The sequence below is a fragment of the Megalobrama amblycephala genome, linkage group LG13 (genome assembly GCF_018812025.1).
Source record: "Megalobrama amblycephala isolate DHTTF-2021 linkage group LG13, ASM1881202v1, whole genome shotgun sequence".
In the NCBI taxonomy this organism is placed as follows: domain Eukaryota; kingdom Metazoa; phylum Chordata; class Actinopteri; order Cypriniformes; family Xenocyprididae; genus Megalobrama; species Megalobrama amblycephala.
Window position 1 is genome coordinate 12,299,247 of NC_063056.1, and position 22,500 is coordinate 12,321,746.

General features: G+C 36.2%; 1 protein-coding gene across 1 annotated transcript in view; it reads left to right on the plus strand.

Moving 5' to 3' along the window:
• trim71 (tripartite motif containing 71, E3 ubiquitin protein ligase) overlaps nt 1–22,500 on the plus strand; it is a 40,284-nt gene that overhangs the window by 5,000 nt on the left and 12,784 nt on the right. Inside the window, exon 2 of the mRNA XM_048154007.1 lies at nt 18,611–18,778. Coding sequence (XP_048009964.1) covers nt 18,611–18,778 — 168 coding nt within the window. The remainder of the gene's footprint in view (nt 1–18,610; nt 18,779–22,500) is intronic.

A 22,500-nucleotide genomic window follows, 5' to 3' on the forward strand; every position in this document is an offset into this window, starting at 1 on the left:
AATTGAGATTTAAGCTATAAATTTATGCGTCATGTTGTTGGCTTCATAGATGCATATGTGCTGTGTTTATAGGAAGAGGAACTAGGAAGTGTGTGTGTGTGTGTGTGTGCGTGTGTATATAGTGAATCAATATGAAATGATTTCTATAGAGAGTGGAGTTAAACCTCCAGTAGGGGGGAAACAGGAAGCTCATGCTCAGAGGCTGTGTCTATGGAATGCTATGACATCAGTTCCCAGAAGTCACCTGGGAGACCAGTGGGATTCTTAATCATTGTCTGCATCTCTGTCTGGTTGGTTTGGTTGGAGTGACCTGGCCATTAGAAGCTTTTTACATTCCTGTTTCTGTGTGTGTATGTTAGAGGTGAAGCAATCCTCCTGGTGAAAGGTCAAGCAGTAGTGTGTGTAAGCGCATGAGGCTGGTGAGTAACAACCAACCCCGTCCTCCTCCTAAAGCGATTTAGGTTTTGCATTCAGCAGCGCTTTCAGCCATCATGACATCTGCTCCTTTACTTAGACCCATTTAAACAATGAAATATGAAGGCTTATTATTATTTTTGAATCGTAAGTCTGCAGATGTGAAACATTTTGTGCTCATAAGCCTGAATATGCTGAAACCTGACCTAAAATTCTCATGTTCTCCTCTTTAATTAATGGAAGGACTAATGGTGTCCATCTCTTTGTTTGAAAGTAATTGCCTTTGCATTATTCATGCACTGTCCACAGTTTGCACTATCGACTCCTTTTGTTGCATAAAGGACTGGTCTATTAGGATGCGTTTACACTGCAAGCCTAATGCCCTGATCCAATATTTTTCACATCTTTTCTTTTTTGTCTTACTCGTTTACATTCACTTAAGACATAAATGACTGTTTACATCAACAAGGTCTAATATATCTGGAGAAAGCTGTCAGCATATCCCATTCATCTCAATCAGATAAAAGCTGTTTAAGTAGCGAAAATGAACAAAATATGTAAATTGTAAGAACATATTTTTAATTTGCATTTCATTGATATATATATATATATATATATATATATATATATATATATATATATATATTTTTTTTTTTTTTTTTTCATTGAAAACTATGACCCAATAATTAAATGCCAGTTAAAGTTCTTTTCAAGGTTTAAATGAATGTTTTCACTCACCAGCCAATTTGGCTACTAAATTAAATTACTGGCCATACAGATCTTTTAACTAGCCAAAACAAAAATATATGAAATAAGCCAGATTATCAAAATTGCTGCTTGGATTTAAATATTTGTATTATTAAATCTGAAACTGAATCAGTTTCAGTTTTACAACAGTCAGTCGTTATTTGCGGATACCATGTAAAATAAAATGATTATATAAAAAAAAATTCTTGTAACTTAGGGTTTCTGAATATAGTTACAAAGTGAATATTTATTGGTAAACACATTGAAAATCTGGACAGACTGTCATTTCATAAAGTGATCAGTTTCCTCACGAAAGTCAGCGTACAGAATTCAGCGTATCGAAGCCTCTCCTCATTGACATCCATTAAAAAAAATGGCCTCGTCTCATAGGGATCTGTTTGCACATCAGACGACGCCTCTGACATCGTATAGGTATTAAACATGGGATCTCGTTCGAGGCGGCCATCTAAAATCTAATCACTGTTATACAGGCAAAAGTTCACTTCAAGAATGAAGAGGAAAAAAAAAAAAGTGCAGTCACTGAGTTTGATTTTAGGTGTTTAGGTGAAAAAACAAAACAAAATGGAAATAAAAGTGTGATCTGTATAGAAAGCTTAGACTTCATTCATGCCACAAACTTATTACTGAAAAACACACTGTACACCATCTGTCAGCTTAGGATGAAGTCAGTATGTCAGTAAGGCAAATTGTTGTTAATGTAAACCAGTGGAAAGCTATGTGAGCGGAGGGGTTTTGAACACCGCCCAGAGTCGTAGTTAGGCGTCACTGATAGATCTTGAGTTGTCGCTGATGTGAAAGCATTTGAGAGAAGCCGCTTGTCATTTGCACATTGAAACTTTATTTTTGTGTGAACTGGGTGCTGAAATACTGACATTTTCTCGGTGTCATGGCGAAAATTGAGGCTTTATGAATGGAATTCAGTTGAGCATGGCATGCTAACTTTAAATCATAGGATGTTCAGAATAGTAATTAGTTTGTGCCATATGTTGATTGCCTGCTCTTAGTGGCGAAGCATGGGAAAGCATAAAATCTAAAAGCTTGTTGTCCTCTTTTGCTTAAGGCTTTAGGTTAGGGGTCATCCCAAACAGCCAAAATTGATTCTATGTGGGATTAGTTGGGTCAGTGAAGTACCATAGAGACCAACCCCTTCCCTGCTCTCCTATGTGAACTATCCATCATTTTTGTGACATGAATGCAGATTCCTTTGCCTTTAGTTTAGTTCCCAACACCGAGTTACTGGAGCTAAGGATGGAAGGATTGATTGGCTGGATATCATCCATGTTTCCATAATATGTGATCATCCTTTCTTTTGGCCTATGCTGAGAGCTGATTGATGAGAAAATATTAAAATATAAAAAAAAAAAAAACTTGAGCTGAGAAACATACTTCAACATTTTTCTTTGCTATTTGCTATACACTACTGTTTGAGTTTTTGAGGTCAGTAAGGGTGCTTTCACACTTGGTTCGATTACCTGGAACGAACCCGAGTTCGATTGCTCCCCCCTCCCCCTGCCCCCACTAGACGGTGTTCATATTATATTATTTGGGTCCGACCCGCGGTTCGTTTGCGTCATCAAACCAGCAGCTGTTTACTCCGTTCCTTAGTAACGATGGCGCAGGAGAAAATGCATAATTCACTTTTATATTTTTGTTTTTGAACCGTTGGTTTTGTTCATAACGGCACTTGCGTCTATCTGCCGCGAATGTAGAACGCTGAAGGCGAGCAGAAATGAGATGAGCTACACTACAGCTCTCTGCTTGCAGCACGTCAGTCACACTGGTCGGGAAAGTTAGTGAAACACACAAACACACATTTTTATCAAATAATACGGCATTAATAGCAGTTCACTTCCGCAATTTGGTACGTTTGCTTTCACCCCATACCAGGCCCAGACCACCCTTTTAAAGCGGACTTGGGTACAGTTCGCGGGTGCACACCCGAGTTCAGAAGAGTGTTCACATCATCCAAACGTACCAAACTCTGACATCAATTGAACCCGGGTGCGCACCAAAAGTGCTAATGTGAAAGCACCCAAAGAATTTAATACTTTTATTCAGCAAGGATGCATTAAATTGATCAAAAGTGACAGTAAAGTTTCTGTAAAGTAACAGATCAAATTTCTGTTTCCTTTCTATTCATAAAGGGAATGTATCATGGTTTAAGCAGCACAATTGTTTTTAACGTTGATGATAATAAGATTTTTTTTGGCAAAGGCAATGGAAAAATTACCAATATCAGTTTTTACACAAATTATGACACTCTCTCAGCTGTAAATTTGACCAAATTAAACTGTGATCCAGAAAGGCCCATAAGTAACCCTTCAATGTTTTATTGCACTGATCTAGAACACATTGAGTGTTTAATTCCTGTCTTAGGAACTCCATTACCTTGTGACTCTTTGTTTTAGCCATTTTCACTTGAACTCATCTCCAGGGCTCAACGCTAAGGATTTTTTGGTTGTTTTTTTACTTGCCCTGCCAAAATTTTCACTTGCCCCACAACAAAAAATAAAGTAACAGAAAAGAAAATGGGCCTATAAAATAAGCCAAGTTATTGTTTTCGTTGTTTTTGATGCATGTAACCTTAATAAATAAGGTTATGACACCAAAAGCTACTAGATTAACTCACTTAAATTTTAAATATTTTTAGATAAATAAACAGCAAGTAATAAAATAGTAATAAATAATCAAATTACGAGTACTAGCACAAATGAATACAACAAACATATAAATGAAATAATCAAATTTTTCATGTAGGTTTAAACGAGATTTTCAGGTACAGAAATTGTAATATCTATAATGGATATATAATATAACTACTATAGATTAAACTTCATTAATCAGTCAAGAGCAGTTACAGATGCATAAATGTTTTGAAATGTTGAAAATATAAAATGTTAAATTGAAATTATTTTAAAAACGAAGACACTTTAAACCTGAAATTAAACCCGCGAGTAGGTGGCAGCAAGTCCCTGCTAATGAGCGAGTCATTGAGATTCAACCGGATTCAACCGATTCATTCAAATGGATGATTCATTCAGGAAGTGTTGCTCAGAGATGTAAAACAATGCTGTGGACTTTGTTTGGAACTATTTTCGTAGGCGAAATAGAGTGAAACAGGCGATTTGGTGTCTAAAATGTAAGTCACTTGATATTAAGTTCTTGTTCATTAAACTGTACGCTGTATAAAATCAATATCACATTTGTAATTGTTATTTGGAGAAAAATGGCGCTGTGTAATATTGGTTAACTATATTAAATTATTTAAATATAAAAGATATACTTGGGAGTTTGAGTTCTTGGGAGTCTTGAATTCTGGTGCATTCTAAAGGCATTTTAATAAATCACGCAGTGAAAGCATACACTCCATATATGCACGCGCACTAGTCTAACCTACTAGACTACATCACGTAGTGCATGCGTGCACTCAATGGGTGTGTTTTTGTTTGGTTTTTATAAAGTGTGGGACATACTCTATAATTTCAGATCGTTATATCAACAATTACGATATCATAGGCATAGACGATATATATCGCGCACCCTACAGCACTGTCCCGATCGGGCAAGTGACTGTTCCCTCTACTGTCCCGAACGTCGTTCATGCTGGCCCTGGCCATCGGGCAGTCCATATTGTCGAGCCCTGCTCATCTCAGTGCTTTGCTATAGAATCTGGTGGTCCACACTTAAAACAAACTGAACTCAGGAACCAAGACGCAAGCCATATGCAAGAGAGTCTTTCAGGGGTTAAGAGGAGTTTGCAGAATGGGTTTTTTGAGGCAACATTTAAGAGGAATGTGAGCACATTACGCAGTAGATCCCTCACTTATACAACGTCTAGCCATGTCTAAGACTTCCTCTAAATATTTCCCCATTTGCAGTGAAAAACACACTAGTCTGTACAGTTTTATAAAAAGCATCTTTAAGAGAAAGAGCTTCACACATGGTTTTAACATGGCATACTACGTTCCATCCTCCCCCAAGCCTTTCTTGAAAGCATTTTAAAAGTGTCTGGCCAGAGGCTCTGCCCAGAGCTGTAAAGCAGGATGCAGTGAAAGAGCAACATATGTCTGAACATTTAATGCTGTTAGAGGAAGAAAGACAGATGTAGCCAGTCAGGATGGAGAAAGGGAGTGCACTCAGTAGGACCCACAGTGGAAACTTTTAGTAATTCCACCAGTCAAAACACTGCACAGCAAATTTTACCAGACGTCCCACTTCTCCGTCTAGACTTCAGTTGTTTTATCTTGAGGCTTAAACAGCACGATTTTTATTAAGAGTTATGTTGCAGGCCATTTGTTACATTGAGACAACAAACAGACCTTTTGGTGTCATGGCCAGTCCATCCATTGGGCAACAGATGAATTTTATGAGCCTGAAGTGATGTTAGCCTGTATGTGAGCTCACTGAATTTACTGCTTCGCTCATGGAGATGCTGGAAATGCCATCCTGAAATACAGTAGTGTGTGGCAGTGGACAGTGGTGTATTCTAATGCAAGCAATTTAAGCCCTGTCCAAGTCTGACTTCATCATTACAGCTGTTCACCCTTCACCTCTGACATTTCAACTTGCGTATGTGAAAAGCAGGTCTGCTTTGATATATGTGTGTGCTTGCATGAGCTTCGAGGGGTTAGGCGGCAATCCAGATGGAGTTTCTTTTCCCTATTTCTATAGAATACATACAGCAATGCCACATGGAAGCACTTTCATAATTTTATATAAGAAACCTCTGGCAGCTCATCAAAGAAGCCGGTATGGTATGCAGACTATTTTTTTGAGATAGTGATGGGTCTTTTTTAAATTCTTTGTGGGTACAGAACTAACTTCATATCTAATGGTCAGCATACTGCCATAGAGAGAACAAATTTTTATATATATAATAGGGCTGGACAATTATGGCCTAAAATCAAAACCTCGATTAATTTAACATTTTTACCTCGATTACAATTTACGTTTTTTTTTTTTTTTTTTTTTTTTGCCCTCATAGTTCACTGACAAGGTTTGTACTGTAAATATGATTGACTATTAAAGGTGGGAATTTTTTTTTTTTTTTTTTTTTTTTTTTTTTTCTTCTATTGAAAGAGTGATCTGACATAACATCTCACTTTCAGCAGTTATTTTATCTGATCCGTAACATTTCTTACAGATTTCTGCTCGTTGTAAATCAGATAAAGATAAATGAGTACAGTACCAGTATGTAATGAGAGTGATTGCATGTGTGAATTAGTCATACTGTCTCTCTATTAATTGTGAAGCTGTGGGTTGTAAATGGTTACTCCAAAAGTAGAAAAATATATGCTATAATAATAATTTGAGTTTTTCTAAGCTTCTTTAGTGATAAATCACAGGACAGCGCTGACAACTAGTTTCTGCATTCCTCTCTGTGAGCGCAATCTTCAAGTTTTGCGCAGCTACTGTCTGTATGAGTGTTCGTGCCACAATGCAGCTGCACAAGCACGGTAGCTCAATATAATACACATCCAATCGTCTAAAATCGCTTGAATGTCCAAACTGGCAAACCTTAAAACACATACAACTGACACAGTTTAGTGAAGACGTGAGGATCACCGCTCGCGTACCGTCTCTGTGTTGACTCGGTGTTCACCTCTGTGTTGCTTTTTATGCCACTAACTGGACCCGGCGGGTTCATATGGCCAAACACGCAGTTGTATGTTTTTAAGGGGGAAGTAATAACAGAATTAAAAAAAATGAACTAACTGACTGAATTTGTTTAAAATTAGGACTGGATATATATATATATATATATATATATATATATATATATATATATATATATATATATATATATATATATATATATATATATATATATATATATATATATATATATATATATATATATATATATATATATATATATATATATATACACATACTATATTGCCAAAAGTATTGGGACACCCCTCCAGATGATTGAATTCAGGTGTTCCAATCACTTCCATGGCCACCTTGGCATGCAGACTGCTTCTACAAACATTTGTGAAAGAATGGGTCGCTCTCAGGAGCTCAGTGAATTAAAGTGTGGTACAGTGATAGGTTGCCACCTGTGCAAGTCCATTCGTGAAATTTCCTCACTACTAAATATTCCACGGTCAAGTGTTAGTGGTATCATAACAAAGTGGATGCAATTGGGAACAACAGCAACTCGGCCACAAAGTTGGGTATGCCATGTAAAATCAAATTATAACTAAAAGTTTAAGGATAAAAAAAAAAAAAATCTTTGCTGATGGTATATAAACTATGTAGGGAGCCCTTACTTGAACATTAGGCTACTATAATATGAAAGGTTAACAACAGAGCCCAAACTATTAACCTAAATTCAATCGCTATTTATTTTTTTGATTACAATAATCAACACTCAAATAACAAATTGTATGGAAACCTGTAAGCTACACATGGCAGTTTTTGCATTGACTTGCAAAATCAAATTATAAAATTAAGTTTTACTCTAAATCATTGTTGAAATATAATTTACATTTTCACAACAGATTTATTTAAACATGCATTACATAATCAAGACATCATTAACAGGTTAAGTAAATATAATGAATATATAGGCTAATACAGTGAAAGAGTTCTTTTCTCTGGCGAACTAACAAGCTGTGGACACTGAATGACTTTTCTGAGGTAAATGCTACATGACATAGCCTATTGTTTACAAGCTGTTTCATTGAAGTCTTTTCGCCGTTGAAACACTGATTGAGCGATTACATGAGATATGACCATTTCAGTAAGTTGTACTGTATCTTTCAACATACCTTTTAGATGTTCATTGTGTATATTCTGTAACTAGGCTATTAAAGAGGAAGAGATGATCGAGTTCGCTCTGCGCTGCCGGTTGAACTGAGGCGCTTATACAGAGATCTGACCCACATAGCTCGACATTCATTTCATAAAGTTGATTGGTTATGAACATGAAGCAGTGCAACAACTCACTGTGTGCTGTAGCCTATAGAATGCAGTTATAATGCCCCTACAATTCAAGATATCTGGGCAAAAATGCCCCTGTATGAGTTTTTGTCTCATATTTATATCATGATATAGTTAAGTAATATCACATGAGTAACTAGCGCAATATCACGCAAGTGTTTTTGTCTTGAATAGCAAGAGTGCAAATGTGATATTGAAGTTCAATCTGGTTTGCTCATCATTAAAAAACACTTCAACAGTTCAGACCTCCTGTTTAAAAATAGTAGTCAACAATACAATTCACTCAGGAGCACATTTGCCCCCCCCCCCCCCCTTTTTTTTTAAAGAACATCAGAGTTACATCGACAATGCAAACACATCCACACATCGGATCTAAGTGACATAGTCATTTAACCAACTACGCTTCTGAAAATCAGTTTTAGGTCTAGTGGTATAAGTGTGTGAGCAGTGCTCTCAGCCGGAGTTGTTGTGCATGGAAATGCTGTGAGATTGGAAGCATTCCAAACTAAGGGTGTACTCTTACTAGGCACGGTTGCCTTGAACTGAGCCCATGCACGATTGTCCCCCCGCCCTCGCTGGCCTGCACTCACATTGCACTTAACGTTCCGGGCCGGAGCACGCATATGTCATATACAATGCAATTTATGGAAGAAAACAGGAAGAAAAACACTTTTGCTAAGATGCTGCCTAATAAATTGCTCATTTATGATGCACTGCAATTTTCACTTGCACGTATCAGAGGATTATTGCAAAGGCAGCTAACGTTAATGGAGGAATTTGCAGATTTACTCAAACTACAATTCTTGCACTGTAAAACCCAATTTCAGAACACTTAAAACATTTGAGGAAACTTATTACCTCAATTTTTTTTTTTTTTGGGTAGAAATTAAAATTTGTGTGACAAGTGAGGCAGGGCCAACAGCCATGGAAGAAAAGGGTCAGTGTGGTGCCCAGGTGTCTCATTAACAATCACATCACCAACATCCCTTTGCTCCCACAGTTCTCAGCGTCACCCCACTCATCATATTGCTAATTTCATACAGTTAATTTACATAAACATCACATTCAGATCTTGGTTAAATATTAGATAGCAAATAACACATGCTATTATCACTATCAAAGATACATCATTATATGTCATTACATGTAATTATATACTTGTATGCGTATAATCAAACAACATGCAGTATATGTGGTCTTAAAAGTTTTGGAGCCCATCTTCAACCTAACCACAGGTTCTACTCTTCACCATAATGGTAACCCTACAAAATTAACGTAACAGAACCCCCTGTAAATCCCAACATAACACAACATGAAACACTAACTTATGTCTCCGTATGTTAATCTTGTGCAAAAACACACAAAATAGCACTTTTCCTTTATAAAGTCTATCGCAAAGCATGCTGGGAATTAGAAATCTGCTACAACTCAATCATATTAAGTTAAGCTTACTACAATCAAATTTTGAGTTCACAAAACCTTTTTTTTTCTATTAAGTACAATGAACTTATTAGAGTGAAACAAACTCATTTCATTTAATTAATCTCACTGTTTGGTTTTACAGTGTGTTCATCGGTAAGGTGAGAACCAGACCTGGTATAAACCCAAATACTCTAATTAAATTAATTAAAAAGTGTACTATCCAAGTAGTAATAAAGATGTTTGCTATCATAATAATGACGGTAACGCACATAATAGTAGCTATTTCGTTCTCCGGGCAGTGTGTTTGAGCACACGGTTGAAGCTCTCTACAGCACCATTAGCTGCCGGGTAGTAGAGGAACAATGGTGATGAATATTCCTTCCAGAAAAGCAGCAAATGCAGCTGACGTAAACACCATTATCAGTAACAATACTCAATGGAGTTCCATGCTGGCTGAAGACTGATGAAACAAAACGAAACCACAGAATTCATAGTGACAGTGTGAGTAAAGAAGACCTCAGGCCATTTGCTGTAATAATCAGTTAATGTTACAGCAAACCTGCAGTCGGATGCCGCAGTGTCAAATGGCCCGACTATATCCTCAGCCGCTTTCTGCCATGGTCCATTTGGCAGCAACACCGGCTGGAGAGGAGCAGGATGTGACTTGACAGTTTTGTCACTGAGCTGACAAACGTGACAGGAACAGACAGCATCATGAACCTAAGCCATCCTCAAAACCAGTTCAAACACAATACACGCCTTTTATACAGACTCTGTTCGTATGCAGATATTTCTTTTTTTCCCCACAAATCTGTGTACGCATTCTTAGTGATAGAGACCCACTGTTCAGGGCTGCGTTTCCCAAAAGCATCGTAAGCTTAAGTTGATCGTAGCTCCATTGAAACCAGTGGAGCTACGATCATTTTAGGCTTAGGGTGCTTTTGGGAAACGCTACCCAGATCAGTTTTGTTTTGGAGATGAGCTGCTAGCAAGTCAGTTATTTGCGGTTTAATGCTTTCACTCTTAACCTAAACAAATGGAAAGGCCAACATCAAAGGATTGAGGCCTGTCACTTAAAATATGATCTCATTGATATAATCCAATTGCAATGCTATTGTAGCGTAACCACTATTCCTGATACTATGCTTCCATTATTTAGTTTATATGTGAGGTTACGGGTAACTGTTGACCCAGTCAAAGTTAATATCATATACTGTTGTACCAGCCTCTCTTAGTTGGGCAATTAAAAGTGCAAAGGAAATAAATCTCCATTTAGTGAAACCAGACCAAACCTCAGCCACCTGCACAGCATGTCTGTACAAACTCATTCACGCTTCACTAAAACACTCGCACACGTGCACTCTGGAATCCAATGTGCCAGAGGCCCAGCTGATTTAGTTTTTGCCCCTCTTGAGCAGCCAATAAGGTCATTTAAATGGGCAGACACCTCCCACAGCGGGTAGAAGGGTGGAGGGCCATGTGGTTTTGTGTGGAGAGAGAGAATTTTGTCCATGTGTGTTTTGGGAAGAGAGAGAACCTCAAAGGGGATGTGTGACTTCCCAGAAAAAAAAAAAAAGATTAGGAAGCAGAGGGCAGTTTAAGTTTGCCTGACGGTTACTTCATAGTGCTTAAATTAGTGTGGTCCTCTGTGGTCTTTAAACAAAGCTTTGCCCTTTACCCTTGACTTTAAACCTACCAACTCCTGTCATTCTAGATTTAATGCTTGTGTAGATCATTTATATAATAATATTTAGATATGAAATGTGGTTATAATTTGAAATCTTGAAATTGATATTGTCACATGCATCTGCTTTTACTTTTTAGTATCTTTTGGTATGATGGCAGTTGTTCTGTCAAACAGGTCCACCATGGGTAAACATCCCTCTATCCCAGCTGGACTTTGTAATGGGGAAGAACTAAGAAAAGTTAGATTTAGTGGCTTGCAAACCTCTTTGCAACTGAATAACTCTGTCATGAGGGTGTAAATCACTTTAAGATGTTACCTGGACCATGATCTGATACATAGTATTTTTATTTTGTGAAACATAAAGTATTGAGATACACCTCAATAAATGTATTTTATTATACTGCAGTAATGTGGCATCACTTACAAAAAAAAAAAAAAAAAATCAGACTGTAATGCCATAAAGCTAAAGTGAACCCACATGTATCTCAATGTGGTCAAGGCATTGCAGATATGTTCAGATCACCATTGGGATCTTCATGCATTTTGCAACTTTTGTTTCTTTTTGTTATTCTTTTTGTAATTTCTAAGGTGTGCATCATGATTACCATTGCTCATATCTGTACAGTTAGGGATTTGAACAAACACATAATCATAAGTATTAATCTTCAGCAGTAGTGTTAATTTTGTCAGCTATTTTTTAGTTGTGTCAAATACTTTAAGTATCTTTTAGTTTTTATTATATTTAGTCAACCTTGTCCTGTTTTTGTTTAGTCAAGTTTTTTGACTAAACGTCTGAGTGTTTGTCTAGATTCAGTCAATGAAAACTTTTGTCACATTTTCGTCATGTTGCATAATGGTTAAATTGATAATCAAGATTATTTTGCTCAATTCTAATCACAACTATTGTTGTCATTTGAGATTTATTTTTACATTTCATCAGAATTATTGCACTTTCGCCTATAAACACAAATCAAGGGAACATCAACTCATGTGCATGGTTTATTTTATCTCATCTAGTTTCCTGAATTATTATCGGCTATTTATCATATTAAGTAACAGATTCTACATTATGACAACTGGTTAAAGTAGTAACTTCTCTTAAATTAAAACTGAAATTCTAAATACTAATTCCAATAATTCCAAATTACATTTCCTATTAAAACAACAGCAAAAAAGACTTTATATTGTCACATAGAGGTTGTCTAAGTGCATTTATTCAGCAACAATGTAGTAGAGATCCATGTTTGGATTTATTACAGTTAATCACAGGTTTGGTTGCAGAAAAGGTTTGGTTTAGTCGTGGCAAACGGCACAAGCAGCTCGTGACATGCATGCATCGTGGCAACATGCAGACTGACTGAATGATAATTTTTTTTTTTTTTTTTTTTCATTTAAGCAGAATATCTCGAATGAAGATTGCTAAACTTCAGCTTGTTTGTTTGTGTTTTTGGTTCATTGGCGGAGCTTCCACATTGTAGAGAGAGTGTGAACGCATGGTTACCAGATTGCAAAGATTAAGTAAAACACCAGGGAGAAAATGTATCTTTTTAAGAGAAAAGCTCTAATTTGGGGATTTAAACTCTTGACATCTGGAAACCCCGGGGATGAAAGCTCGCAGAGGCTCTGTATAGCAGTCTGTAATATAATTTTTTTTTTTTTGACAAAACATTTTTCGTCAAAGAACGAAAACAAAATTAGCACTTTTCAGTCTATTTATACACACTTTCATCTTGCAACATTTTTGGTACAGACCACATTTGGTGGTGAGCCTTTTTGACCTGAAGGCTCCTCCATTATCCAACGTAATCTCTGAAGGCCCCCCATTAAGTTATATTCTCTGGGTTTTCTGCTGCAGTTCTGCTTGTTGTTAAACTTTATATATCTTATTTCTCCCTCAATAACTAAATAATTTAATTTTACATCTTGAATTATATATACGTGTGTATGTATGTGTATATATGGGAGTTTCATCAGAGCCTACATTCAGCAGAACACTTCTGTTTCTGAGGAATTAACTTGTTCATTTTTTTTTTTTTTTTTTTTTTTTTACCTCAGAGAGGGGAAACTCTATCTTTCCACACCTGTTTTAAAGAAAAACTGGTGGATGCCACAGGCACAACAAGAGGCCCTAATCTTCAGAGAGAGAGAGAGAGAGAGAGAGAGTCGATGGGGGTGGGGAGGATTGAAAGTTGAGTCCTGTATGGAAGATAATAGATGTCAATGCATAAGCAGGAAAAGAAGCATGTGCACTTTGTCAAAGATTTATGTATCAGTCATTATAGTGACGGCTTTAGCGTAAAGAAGCAGCCAACAGGAATGTTAAGTTATTCTGTATATCTAAAAATGCATCAGCCACACAGCCAATGAAAATCCCATTTTCCACATCACTGGGGACAACAATTTCCTGATAAAGATGCAAATAATCAGTAAATAAGGCAAAATAAGTCCCATGCCACACTAAGCGTTTGCATTAAAACGGAAGTATACTTTGGACTTAACAGTTGGTGTGAAGTTATTTTGAACAAAATCAGACCAAAACAGAGTTTGTTTGGAGTTCTTTTTGAGAGTTTGAAACAGCTTTCCAAAGTAAACACTTTCAAACTACAAGAGTTTGACTGAAATGCGATCTGACCAATCATAACGCCGAATCCACCATTTTGTCCGATAAACAACCCAGACAGAGTTAGTAGATTAACGTCAGTGGACTTGGACTTGAAAAATGGTGTATTGACATCTTTCTGCAGTTGAAACAACAAACCTTCTGATTGTGATGTTTAGAAAAGTTTGAACATGATCGGTTTACATGCTGCTTGAACTGAGGCACTACAACGATCTGTCATGACACATTAAAGAGGCACAAAACTGTATTGTTTAAATTTCTTTAAATAAAAAAAAAAAAGACTATTTGAAAGCCAAGACTTTGTTTCATACCAAAAGTAACCGCCTCTATCTTGTCTGTTGGCACGTTGTCAGTGTCCTCTTTGCTCTGTGATGTATTTTTCACTGCATGAGAAAATGAAGTGTGGCTTGAGAGTGACATGGCTTGTGACATGGCTTGCCGACAGTAACTAAGGAGGGGCAGGTCTTTGCGAAGGGTCATAATAGCTAGGTGTGCTCTGTGGCTCCACCTTCTTTGACATGGAAATCTTCTCATGTTCATTTTTTGTTCAGTCCCGAATATAGGTGTGCTACACATTGTGCCTGTGATTTTTGAAGTAACTGAACAGAGCTATTGGATCATGGAAATCCTGGGTGGCAAGTTTGCTCCCTCTGTTGCTTCCTGCTAATTCCAGTCACTCCAAAAAGCTGCTTCCCAAAAATGCTTCCATGTGACCTCTGTACCCACTAGCGTAGTTGTAGCATCTGGTCCACAGAGAGGGGACCCGCTTTTTTTACGAGCAGGTAACTCGAGTGGAATCACGACTCTAGATTTACATGCAGCTGCTGCAGCCGTATAGCCAAGTGAGATATAATTAGCGTTTGATCTGGTCTTTGGTAAAGTCATTAGGTTGCAGGAAGGCGGTCTAGTGGGGTTTGAAAAGGAATACTGTACTTGACACTGAGCTTGACTCTAAAGAATTATCCTGAATGGATCCAATTCGCTTTTGGTTTTACCAATGCATTGTCTTAAACATACTATTTTTATTATTTTAGATTTTATTATTATTATTATTATTATTATTATTATTATTTTTTTTTTTTTTTAGATTTTTTTCTTATTTAGAATTGAGATTATTTTTTATATTCATTTATTTATTATTTTTATTCATATTTGTTTTTATTCATTTATTTTCCTGTCTCAAAGTTAATTATAAGGTTTGTCTTTTGATTGAAAGTCCTGTTTATCTGGTGTCAAAATATCTTAAAACAACAATGAACTGACTCCTAAATGGGTCAGATGATTGACAGAACAATAGACTTTAAGCAATCCATCAGCAGGCTGTCGGAAAACAGGAAACCCAGAACAGGGCTGAATTTTTTTTTTTAACTTTTTTTCCAAGTTATTTGAAAGACTTCAGATTCTTTGTTGTGTCATGTCATAGATTCTTACTGTTTACATTAAATGTTCAGTTTGTGGCAGAATTAAACTAGACTGTTGATTATTGTAACTATACTTGAATGGAGACATTTATTGACTAGCTGTCTGAACGATTAGATGGCAAAACCTTGACAAAAACCGCAACAATGTAAACAGCTAAAGCACAGGCTAAAGGCTTCTTTTAGATTGGTCACTAAAATATATACAGTGCTCAGTGTAAATGAGTACACCCCCTTTGAAAAGTAACATTTTAAACAATATCTTAATAAACACAAAAACAATTTCTAAAATGTTGACAAGACTAAGTTTAATATAACATCTGTTTAACTTATAACATGAAAGTAAGGTTAATAATATAACTTCGATTACACATTATTCAGTTTTACTCAAATTAGAGTGATGCAAAAATGAGTACACCCCACAACAAAAACTACTACATCTAGTACTTTGTATGGCCTCTGTGGTTTTTAATGATGGCACCAAGTCTTCTAGGCATGGAATGAACAAGTTGGTGACATTTTGCAACATCTCTTTTAGAGACTGGATGCTGGTTGGAGAGTGATGCTCAACTTGTCTCTTCAGAATTCTCAATAGGTGTTCGATTGGATTCAGATCAGGAGCCACTGAATCACTTTCACCATGTTCTTCTTCAGAAATCCAACAGTGGCCTTAGATGTGTGTTTAGGATCATTGTCATGTTGGAAAAGTGCACGACGACCAAGGACACGGAGTGATTGTAGCATCTTCTCTTTCAGTATAGAGCAGTACATCTGTGAATTCATGATGCCATCAATGAAATGCAGCTCCCGACACCAGCAGCACTCATGCAGCCCCACATAAGGACACTGCCACTGCCATGTTTCACTGTAGGCACCATGCAGTTTTCTTTGTATTCCTCACCTTGTGACACCATACAGTTTTGAAGCCATCATTTTCAAAAAACATTTATCTTGGTCTCATCACTCCAGAGTATAGAGTCCCAGTAGTCTTCATCTTTGTCAGCATGGGCGCTGGCAAACTTTAGGCGGGCTTTTTTGTGCCTGGGCTTTAGGAGAGGCTTCTTTTGTGTACGGCACCCATGCATGCCATTCCTCTGCAGTGTACACCGTATTGTGTCATGGGAAATAGTCACCCCAGTTTGGCTTTCTACTTCTTTAGAAAACTGCAGTGAACTTGCATGCCGATTTTCTTCACTCTTCTCATCAGAAGACACTCCTGTCGAGGTGTTAACTTCCGTAGATGACCTGGACGTCTCTGTGAGATGGTTGCAGTTCCATCTTTTTGTTCCAAATTTTTGTACCACATTTGCTACAGTATTCTGACTGATACGTAAAGCTTTGCTGATCTTCTTGTAGCCTTCACCTTTCTGGTGTAAAGAAATGATTTTCTTTCACAGGTCTTGTGACATTTCTTTTCCATGTGGTGCCATTGCTGACAGCATGAAATGGGAAGGGTTTTTAACACCCTTTTATAGTCAACTGTCTGCTGTAATGAATAATAAGACTCACCTGTGGTTGAATTCTTGATAAATTAAACATTTGTAGTCTAAAATTTAGCATTGCTCCAGAGACTTTCAATGGGGTGTACTCATTTTTGCATCACCCTAATTTGAGTAAAACTGAAAATGTTGTTCTCCAAGTTATATTATTAACCTTGCTTTCATGTTAGAAGTTAAACAGATGTTCTATAAAACTTAGTCTTGTCAACATTTTGGAAATTGTTTTTGTGTTCATTGAGATATTGTTTAATCAAAGGGGGTGTTCTCATTTACGCTGAGCACTGTACTAAAAATCTAAAAAGAAGTCTAGGTGAACTAGTCACCACTAATTGTTAAATGTGCTGGTTTGAGTGTGCTTCTATAACATGGGCTTCTACAAGACCTTATTCGTGATAAACACATCTCCCTATTACATGTTACTGTAAACATTTATAGTCTTGGCAGTTGACCAATGTAACGGTTTATGAGCTCTATATTATAGTGGTTTTAGTGTAAGCGTGGCCTTTGCCTTTCACATACACTGATTACTACTTACAATCTGCCTGCTTCCTTTTCACACTTGTTGAATTAAATTTAAAATTTTTTGCTTTATTATTTGATTTTATTTGTACTTTAAAACTAGAGGAACACATTTACATTTTGGATCACCCTGCATGTCAGTGTCACCTAACATTCTCAGAGCCTGCTGAGTCCATTGCTAACCACTTGGATTAAAATTAAGTCTTCCAAGCAAAGAGGTTTTGTTTGTTTTTTTTTGTTTCTCAATTCCCAGTTTTAGTGATTAGAAAAATTCCAGCATCCTTAGAAGTTATATAAATATGTAAAAAGAATTAAATGTCGTTGCTGTCAGGCGGAAATCTTGTATCTTAAAAAAAAATTATTTTTCAGGAAAATGGAAAAACCACAAGTTTTTTTTTTTTTTTTTTTTTTAAATAATCCAACTGCATTGTCAAAGTTGATTATTGTGGTTTCATATATAGTCAGACACTTGCATGCGTCATTATATCATTAACATTTGACCAAAATCAAGCTAGTTACAAGGTTTTTGACCACCAAATTTTGCAGAATATTGGACATGCGTGTCCATTATTATAATGGCTGTAAGTGCATCACATTACGTTTTCATCAGTTTATATGTTATAAAGTTTACTCTAGTTATGTGGGCACTCAGTTTTTTGTTATTTGGCCAAAATATCATGTTGTAAAAGCTACTAAAGACCGTATTGGCTATGACAAGTGTTAGTCTAAGATGCTCTTTTCCAGTCCTCAAAAACATAAACAATTAGCCTTTTGTATATAGTTTTTGTTGAGTAAAGAATACACTGTACCTATTCGAAGTTGTTTTTTGTTTTTGTTTTTTTACCCTTGCATTACAAACAAGCAGAGAAGGTCCAAAATGTGCGGCACTTCATTCACAATAGAGGCTGGGTGGAGTTATGAGGTTTTACTTACAGTTTGATGAGCTAATGGAGTTACAAGTTCTTTTTAATACTTTTCATTGGTTAAATATTTCCAGAACTCATAGACGGATGTAAATGGTGACCAATGGAATGATTTGCCAAAAAAAAAAAAAAAGAAAGAAAAAACTAAGTAATATGTAACACACACATTATATTTTTTTCTAAATATAGTTTTTCTAAAAAAGTCACCTCAAAACAAGATGCCTAAATGTTAGGATGTTTGTATATAGTCAATATCCTCTCAAAAACACTATCAGTGCTTGAGTCTCTGAGGATTTGAAGAAATTCACATGCAATGTACTGCAGTCGATCACTCAGTAAATTGTGCTGCAAATCTGTTAATTTCACACAGTTTCTATTGTTTTGGTTCACAGGTGCTGCGTTTTTTCTGCGACAGCTGTGCTGTGCCGATCTGTAGGGAGTGCAGCTTGGGCAGACATGCAGGTCACAGTTTCACCTACCTGCAGGAAGCACTGCAGGACTCCAGAGCGCTGACAATCCAGCTGCTCGCAGACGCACAGCAGGGCAGACAGGCTATACAGGTTAGTGAGCAAATACAATCTCTAATAAACAGACATCAGCACAAACACCTGCTGTTTTTTTTTGTTTTTGTTTTTCCCAAGGTTTTTCTTTTCTTTCTTTTGTTTTTTTTTATTTATCCATCCTGCTGTTTTACTTGAACCTCATTGTGATTTACAGGTGCAACAAAACTTTCACTCTCTTCATTTTCTTTACTTTGATTACCAAAAGTAATAAATAAGGGCAATAAATAGATTGATAAATAGAATTCATTGTGTGTTGTTTAGTGTGGTGCCTTTACAGTCCACAGTCATTGCTTCAGTGTCATGTTGAGCTGTTGTCTTTGGTACAATACACTCAAATATTTGGGGTCAGTAAGATATATAGATATCTATATATATATATATATATATATTATTTATTATTTATTTATTTATTTATATATTTATTAAGGTGTAACTTTTATTCAAGAAGGATTCATTAAATTGATAGTGACAGTAAAGAATTTTGCAGAATAAATGCTGTTCTTTTGAACTTTATGCTCCTCAATAATCCTGCAAAAATCCTGATCATTGTTCTCACAAAAATATTAAGCAATATTAAGTATAGTGCTTACTAATTAATATTATTGAAGGATCATGTTACACTGAAGACTGGAGTAATGCTGAAAGTTTTATCATAACAGCAACAAATTATTTAAATGTATTGATATAATTCATCCATCTAGAATAGTCATACCAGTACATAAAACATTTTGTTAAATTTACTGGCCAATAAACTTATTTTTGCTGTTAAGTGCTTTAACAGTAATGCAAGTTCTTTATGCTTTAAGACCTTTCAGTGTGATTTTTTTTTTTTTTTTTTTTTTTTTTTTTTTTCTCCCTATATTAGTCAATAGTAAATTCAATATTGTAATTGTTTTGTCCATTTTTATTTTATACAAGTTGTATTTAGTCTCTAATATTCCATTCAATATTATTTCCTTGTTGTTTTCAATGTTAGTTTTTCATTTTCATTTTTTCACACTTTCATTTTCACTGTGTGATTTTTGGACACACACATAAACACACTTGCAGTTACAAGACCGTGAGTAAGGGTCCTTCCCTCTGCTTTGTGGGAGTAAAGGGATTTTTAAAAAGAGGCTGTAGAATCAAGCTGACTTTCTATTAGCATCACTGTGCGTGTCACCCCCACTCGACCTGAGTGAAGAGAATAGAAGAGAGGGAGGGACACTGCCCCAGTGCTCGGTCACTGCCTCTATTCAGCTTCCTGATGGCCCTAGCAGGTTGGATCATTAGTCGCACACAGAGGAAATGTTTCTATTTCTCTGTCACTTTTCAAAAGAAGCACTACGGGTGAGGGGTGGGGGGAGAGAACCGCACCCATTAGGAATGTTCAAATCCATCCTTCTCCAGTGGAGTCGGTTGGCAAGGAAACTAAAAAGTGAATTTGAAAGTGAAAGGCAGAAGAGATGGCTTTCAGTTAAAGGCACTAAAGAGAATGAATTCCAATGGCAGTTTATTCTTTTCAAATGTGGCAGTTGCATTTGAATACTCCCCTGACAGTTTACAATTTTTTTTGTTGTTGTTGTTTTTCCCCTTTTCTCTAGTTTATACAAAACATCACCTATTTTGGGTACTTTAAGTTGTGAACGGGCAGTTGGGAAATATTCCTGTTGTAAAATAACCACTTAAAGGGATAGTTCCCCCAAAAACAAAAGTTATGTCATTAATTGCTCACCCTCATTTCATTCCAAACCTGCAAGTCTTTCGTTCATCTTCAGAACACAAATGAAGATTTTATTTTCTAATTTTTCTTTATGAAATCTGAGAGCATTCTGTCCCTCCATAGTAGAGTTTTAAAACTGAATTTTAAAAATGTGACTCTTTGAGCACTGTTGAGCGGATTTGTAAACACCTCTGATTGGCCATTGTGTTGACACGCTCATTGGATATGTCTTTGGCTACAATGATCGGCACATGGGGGTGGCTGAAAGCACACGGAAGTGTTTGAATTTTAAAGCGGGAGCATTTGAAAGCAGGCATCTATCAGCAGATAGATGCCTGCTTTCAAATACTCCCGTGTGTATCTGTGTAAGTGCTTGGTTAAGAGCTTCATTGATGACTATTTACAACGTTTTTACTGCGATGATCATTGAAGCAAATCACAGACGTATCCGATGAGCCGTGTACACAGTGGCCGATCAGAGGTGTCCACGAATCTGCTCAACAGCGCTCAAAGCATCACATTTTTAAAATTTCGATAAAAGTCTGTACTTTTGACAACTCTACCCCATAGACAGCTGCACGACTACCACTTTGAAGCTACAAAAAGTTCATAAAGTGATCGTAAATCTAATCAATAGTTGCGTTACCTGTCTATGAAGGAACAGGAATCACTCAGATTTCATCAAATTGATCTTGATTTGTGTTCCGAAGATGAATGAATGTCTTATAGGTTTGGAACGACATGAGGGTGAGTAATTAATGACAGAATTTTCATTTTTGGGGGATCTAACCCTTTAATATTGAGGGCTTTGCTTGGAATGCAAATTCTGTTTCTATAGTATGTATTACAAAGAACACTACACAGAGTACTGTCTCCCACAATGCAATGTTCTTAAGTTCACTTTACATTTTCAGTGTAGCATGACAGAGAATTAAATATCACAGCTGATATTACATTAATACATTTTGACATAAAATGTAATTTCATAATGCAAAATAACAGATTTTGATTTCAGTTAAACTGGTTGGCAATCACATGCAACCTAAAGAAAGAGTTTACTCAAAAATTTAAATCATCATTTACTTATGTTGAAAATTGTCATTTACTCGCCATCACATCATTTCAAACATAAGGTTCGCTCTTCTTTGGAGCACAAAAGATATTTTGAAGAATTTTGCTATCCAAACAATTTGGTGACCACTGAATTACGTTATACAGAAGAAAGTGATGCATGTTGAATGAGGTTGAATAAATTTATATTTTTGGTGAACAATCACTTTAATATGGACTGTGAAAACAATGTAGCCTAGTAAATTTTTAAGCGTCTATCGTGGGATATTGCATTCGGTTGCATTACTTTTTTTTTTTTTTTTTTTTTTTTTTTTTTTTTTTTTTTTAATTGGCAAGCAGGATATGTAAGTATTATATAGGGGTGTGTGGTGATATGATTTTAGATTGTGAGCAATTAAAATGTCTCCATGATCTACCTTTTGAAGCGAGATCGTAGTATCGTACTACAGTGCATTATTTGCAGTTCTTCACCATCTTGAAAATGTAGTATTTGCATCCGTTATAAAGCCTTGCCAGTTAAAAATTTTATTCGCACGCTGTTCTGACATACATTTTTGCGCATTAAAAGCCTGTCACACAGTGAGCGAGTACTGAACTAAGATCTTTCACATTTTATTGAACCTAAACCGTCATACGCACAAGGTTTACGTGAACACAGTCATTTATATCTTCATCGAATGTAAACCGTTCGGATGCGTTTCAATATATTGGATCCATGCATTTTTTCTTAGTGAAAGTAGCCTAATAAACCTGCTGCTGTTTGTCATTAATGTTAATCAAACACCAAAAGAAAAATAATCACTCACTGATCATAACTGATTAACGTTTAATAAGCTTTAATATGAATCAGTGTACATTTACTTCATACAGTGATGTCTATGTAGTTTTACTTCTTACTTGAATGCTACCGTTTACAGTAAATACAGCTACTGTACAGGAAATGAAT